This window comes from Pyricularia pennisetigena, chromosome 6, assembly GCF_004337985.1.
Source record: "Pyricularia pennisetigena strain Br36 chromosome 6, whole genome shotgun sequence".
NCBI classification, from domain to species: domain Eukaryota; kingdom Fungi; phylum Ascomycota; class Sordariomycetes; order Magnaporthales; family Pyriculariaceae; genus Pyricularia; species Pyricularia pennisetigena.
The window spans coordinates 3,329,456-3,334,729 of NC_043744.1; the positions used below are offsets into that span (position 1 = coordinate 3,329,456).

The window sequence follows — 5,274 nt, forward strand, 5'->3', positions numbered from 1 at the left end:
GAGGACCGTTGATCGTCCTGGTGGTGGTTTGTTAAAGTTTAGTTCCTCTGTTTCTACCCGTCGGTGCCTGTGTCAGGCTGAGCAACCCTGCTATGGGAGCATTCTATGGGAGTTCGTGATAAATATTACAGCCAGCGTCGCATTCAGAAACTTTCCATGAAACCCCTTTTTTTCGAGCCTCATCTTTACCAGCCTCTCGGCTGATCGACTGTCCATTTTCATTTTTTTCTTTATAACGAACGACTCGGCCTGGACCTTCTTTGTGTTTATTACGCCAGTCAAGTATTGCGTCTGTAATCTGTCGGCTCTTCTCTTCGGCCGCAGTCATTCGCAACCTCTTGCGCGGTGCTTATAAATCTCGTCCTACCAACCAGCGGCTTTCTTTTTTCTTCTTTTTTTTTCACGGCCGATTCGCTCTATAGAGCCGCTTGGTCAAGATGTCAGGAGTAAATAACCCGATTCCCTTCTTGCCTAAGGATCAACAGGAGAAGGTCCTGTCTGGACCTGCTCTGGCGCCTCCGAATGGAACCGTGTCCAACCTCGAGAATCCCCCGAACCAGAATGCCCTTGCTATTGGAGTCATGAGCACCTGCATCGCCGTGGCCAGCTTGTGTCTATTCATCAGAGCTTATCTGGTCGTGGTGGCAAGGCGGGTGACGATTGCCGAGGGGCTGGTTGTGGTAGCGTACGGCTGCTATGTCGGATGGAGCTACTGCTGTTGTAAGTATATGTCATCATCGCTGTGCTTGGTGTGAGAAACGAAGCTCATGTATGTTTCTCTTTTGCAGTCGAGATGGTATATCGCCCCGGTCTATTTGTGCACCAATGGGATGTTGTCTTGAGGGATATGATCCCTCTGGCCTATGTAAGTCTTTCTATCCTTTTGGGCAAAAAACAAACTTCTCTCGACCTAACCCAGGCCACTTTTGTCTGCTGCATTTTCAGAACATCTACGTTGCCGGAGTCCTTTACTCGGTCGTTCTCCCGTGTCTTAAGATCGCCATCTTGCTCGAGTGGTTGGGAATGTTCACGGTGCAGAGAAACTTGTTTTGGTGGACCTCGGTATTCCTGATCTTCTTGCAGACGACCTTCAGCATCGTCCTCATTGTGATGCTCAACTTTGTCTGTGTTCCCAACGCCTCCATCTACGATCTCACCGTTGCTGGAGAGTGCAATCTCGACAAGCACGCCATGGAGCTCGCGTCCGCGTCTCTACATCTCTTCACCGATGTCGTCATGTTGTTCCTCCCGCAAAAGGTCATCTGGGGGCTTAACATGTCGTTCAAGAAGAGGCTCGGTGTGGCAGGTGTCTTTGGGTTGGGTGTGCTGTAAGTTTTTTTTTTTTTTTTTTTTTTCTTTTCTTCTCCTTTGTCCAATACCATACTCGCATACATATCACTGGAACTGGCCAAAAGAAATTGCATGACTTTTCATGTCGAAGCTATTAACCCTTGGACCTTCTTTTTTCCTCTCCACAGCGCCGTAATCTCAGCCGTCAACCGAGTCGCCGTGACCGTCACATATGCAGGAGCCGCCGATGCAACCTACACACTGGGACCCGTGGTCTTCTGGGCCTTCGCGGAGATGACATGCGGTTTCGTCATCTCGTGCCTCCCCGCGGCGCCCAAGCTCGTGCGCGAGCACCGCGTCTTCCACCGGATCAAGGCCAGGCTCGGCATGAAGCTGACCACGGGGAGGAGCGGCGCCTCGGGCTCCAACTTGTCGCGCGGCACGACGCTCAACAACACGCAGCAGAGCACGACGCCCGGCAGCAGCGCCGGCGGCTCCAACGCCTGGCGCAAGCTCGAGGACGAGAGCGTCCAGCTCGGCCACATGACAAAGTCGGACTCGACCGAGTACCTGCAGCGCGAGGCAAAGTCGGACGCCGCCGCCGACAGCGTCCTCAGGACCACCACGGTCGTGGTCAAGAAGGAGGTGGCTGTCGAGGAGGACCTCGAGCGCGGCACCAACAGCCTGCCTTACGGCGCGGACCCCATCGCCGACAATGGGAAGTTCGTCTCATCTGCGTGGCACGATGGTTCACAGGGGCGTGGCGGCAAGAAGAACTACTACGGCAACGCGAGGTAATGCTTTTGTTTTTTTTGTTCTGCAACATCTTTGTTACCTTGATGGCTTCCGCTGCTCCGATGTCTTGATTCCGGCGCGGAAAAATGTACTACCTACGTATTATGAGCTAGGAAGAAAAAAAGTATCATGCGTTTTTTTCCGACGAAGAAAAGCATTTTGATTCTTTAATGGAACGGAAGGAAAGTATATAGTTTCAGATATTGTTGTCAAAAGTTTGGCTAAATTGTGCCATTGTTCTCAGAACATAATTTGTATACAAACCATGTTTCAAACATTATAATGACTGGAAAGCCACGCATTACCTGCATTGCCACTGTAATCAATTGTGATTGATCATGCCTTTTGACACATCTTTCCCCAGTCCGTAGCGCTCTTGTAAGTAAACAGGCCTCGTAGTCTCCCCCTTCAAGACCGTGTGTCCTGCAGCTGGTCACTGTGTGATAATAAGCGCCTTTACCGCCTCTATTTACCGAAAACTCTATTTGGACCCCTGTCCCCAAGCCCTGGCCGCGGAAAAATGTTTTTCTGCTTTGAAAAAAGTATAAAAAAGAGAAGAAAAGAAAAACAAAGAAGTAAAACAGATGAGAAGCCCTGGAGGGCAAGCAGGGTTGAGGTCCTTGTAGAGACCTTCCACTTTTTAGCATTCTCATACCATGACATGACCCCTTGGCCGGGCCGCGTGTGGGAGGAAAACCACACCGAGTCCGTTCACAAAGCGCTTGTTGCCGCAACTCGGTGTCGTTATGAGGTAACCCCTGCTGGTGTTGTTGCCAAGAAGCGGCCCCCACGTCCCTCCCTTGACTGGTGGGGCAATGAAAAATTATAGACCCCACCTGTAAGCGATGCTGGGTCATTCTTTAGTAGACAGTTACGAGCTTTGGCACTTGTGTTATTCATCGTGTTTCGCTTTTGTATTTGCCGTTGAATGCTTCAGGCATTATTATTTGCTATATTTTGAGATTTGTTGGTGATTCAAGCATTGGTTGGCAGCGCATATGGTGAGATGTCTACAATTTACAAGGGAACGGACAGATGTTATCGTGCTGCAAATAAGCAATTCATTGTAGAACATCCGAGAACATGCAAATAACTGGCCCCAATGGACACCAAACCCCCCCCTCCCTTTTTTTTTTTTTTTCCAATGACATATCCTGTACCTGACCATTCCGAGTCTCTGTTCATTCGGTCCGGAGCTCATAGCCCCTAAACTCAAAATACTTCTTGAACTTGGGGTCGTTCAAGAAGGCGTCGAGGATCTCGTTCTCGACGGACAAGGCAAACTCGGGCCCCTCATCCTCGCCCAGCGGCCCCGCGGCCCGACGCGGGAAGATGAGCAGCAGGTTCTCGGTGACGACGGGGAACAGATGGCGGTAGGCGCGGGGCCTGCCAAAGCCAAAGTCGTAGCTGTCGAGGCCGGCCTCGCGCCAGTCGGTGGTGACGATGGTCAGGGGCGGGAACGAGTTGACGCGCGTGAAGAGGCACGTCTTGTCGCGGACGGCGGCCAGCTGCGCCAGGGTGGCCTCGAGCGCCGGCTGCGTCATGCTCTGCGTCATGGCGCGGATCTTGGCCGCGAGCTCGTACAGCGGCGCCGTCTCGGCCACCTGGGCCGTGGTCAGCTGGTTCGGCAGGCTCGCCGACGCGGCGGCGAAGAAGAGGTTGCGCTGGTACTTTTCCGCCACCGGCGGGTTCAGCCGGCCGTTGAGCCGGAAGTTGATGGCCTCGGCCAGCAGCGGTGCGTCTTCGTCCCTGGACCCGTACAGCACCCGTCGGTGCTTGGTCAGGAGCCGCCACAGCAGCGCCGTGAAGGCGTCGTACGTCGAGATCCACTGCTTGGTCGGGTCTGTCGGCATGGCCAGCTTCTTGAGCTCCTCCGCCTTGCTCCTCGGCAGGTGGAAGAGCACAGAAGATGCCTGTCTGAGGTCCGGGTGCCGCTCCGGAGGCTTGGGTCCGTCCACCTTTTGCGCAGACGGGAGGTTGGACGTGAAGCGCTTGCCGTCGGTTATGGCGGCCGGGTCCCACGGCGGAGGCGCCGTGCCGTTCATGGCCGCCGCGCAGTTCCCTGCCAACTGCCGCGCACTCCAGACCCAGCCCATGATATCCTGGCAGTAGTGGTGGTGGTTCATGACGAACATGAGCCCTCCGCGTATAAAGTTGGCCTTGAACGCCGCCAGCACAGGTTTCTGTCGAGAAAGAATTGGCGATAAGCAGTCAGCTTTGGCAGGCTAGCCTTAGGTTGCTCGTCGACGTCCGTGGCTGGTTGGTTACACATGCCCATATTTGCTTACCTCGTTAGGGTGGCACTCTGGCTTCTCGCCATACTCCATGCCGGGAGTGCTGAATCGCACAGTGTCGCCAAGGCTCTGGGTCGCGAAATGCACCTTTTCAAGCTCGTCAAAGGACGGCACGTCGGGAGCGTCATCCCAGTACTCGACCAAAAAGTCGACCGTGTCGTGCTTCCTCTTCACGAACGAGTGGTCATCATCGTCGTCATTCTTCTCCATCCTGCCCACGAGGTGCCGGCACTGGGAGAGGGTCCTCTCGAGGCCAGCCTTGAGCGCCTCCAGCACCTTGGGCCGCTCGCTATCTTCGAGCCTGAAGTAGATGGCGTACGAGTTGTACGTCATGGCTGCGAGGTAGTCCAGCGTGGTGGTGTGTATCCGCTCCTCATCCGCATCGTTCTCCCACCCCAGAGGGCGGAGCTTGTACGACTCGGTCTTGTTAGGCATCGCGATGAATACGCAGCTGTGCAGCTTATTCGTTCTCTACTATGTACGTCGTGTGTGATGTGGCTCAGAGGGAAAGAAAGAAAAGAAAAAAAAGGCCTGGATAAAGACTTCTGGGGTCTAGACCAAGAAGCATACGACCCCTCACTATTCCTTTTATTCTACCAAGTAGCCTCTCTAAAATCCCTCTCCCCCCCCTCGAAGGGGAGGATAGTGTTGGTGCTGGTGGCCACCTCATTGTGCTCATGCATCGACAAGGGCCCCCGAGGAGCATTCCTAAACCACCTTGGGTAACTAACTAGTCAGGGCAATGTTGTGCACCTGGTTGGTTAGGTGAAGCGCGCATCACTTCGGTGATAAATGTCTGTCTGCCTCGAGATCTTCCTTGAACACTTACAGTTCTGCCATGGCCAAATGACACCGTGAATCATTACCAGTAAAGGGGGGGGGGGGGGGGCATTGG

At 53.8% G+C, this 5,274-nt stretch overlaps 3 protein-coding genes across 3 annotated transcripts in view; 2 read left to right on the plus strand and 1 right to left on the minus strand.

Annotated features, from left to right (window-relative positions):
* Window positions 1-437: 437 nt before the first annotated feature.
* PpBr36_04787 (uncharacterized protein) lies at window positions 438-2,088 on the plus strand (the record flags this gene model as incomplete). The annotated part of the gene is made up of 4 exons (XM_029891946.1): window positions 438-720; window positions 789-865; window positions 946-1,328; window positions 1,479-2,088. The coding sequence occupies 4 exons, from the start codon at window positions 438-440 to the stop codon at window positions 2,086-2,088; spliced, it is 1,353 nt and encodes a 450-aa protein (XP_029748970.1).
* Window positions 2,089-3,266: 1,178 nt separating this feature from the next.
* On the minus strand, window positions 3,267-4,814 carry PpBr36_04788 (uncharacterized protein; the record flags this gene model as incomplete). Its single annotated transcript, XM_029891947.1, has 2 exons — window positions 3,267-4,268; window positions 4,374-4,814. 2 exons carry the CDS (start codon window positions 4,812-4,814, stop codon window positions 3,267-3,269), a joined length of 1,443 nt encoding a protein of 480 aa, XP_029748978.1.
* PpBr36_04789 (uncharacterized protein) overlaps window positions 4,356-5,274 on the plus strand; it is a gene marked incomplete at both ends in the record, with an annotated part of 1,586 nt that continues 667 nt past the window's right edge. Inside the window, 2 exons of the mRNA XM_029891948.1 lie at window positions 4,356-4,857; window positions 5,016-5,101. Of these exons, the coding sequence (XP_029748977.1) occupies window positions 4,356-4,857; window positions 5,016-5,101 (588 nt within the window). The remainder of the gene's footprint in view (window positions 4,858-5,015; window positions 5,102-5,274) is intronic.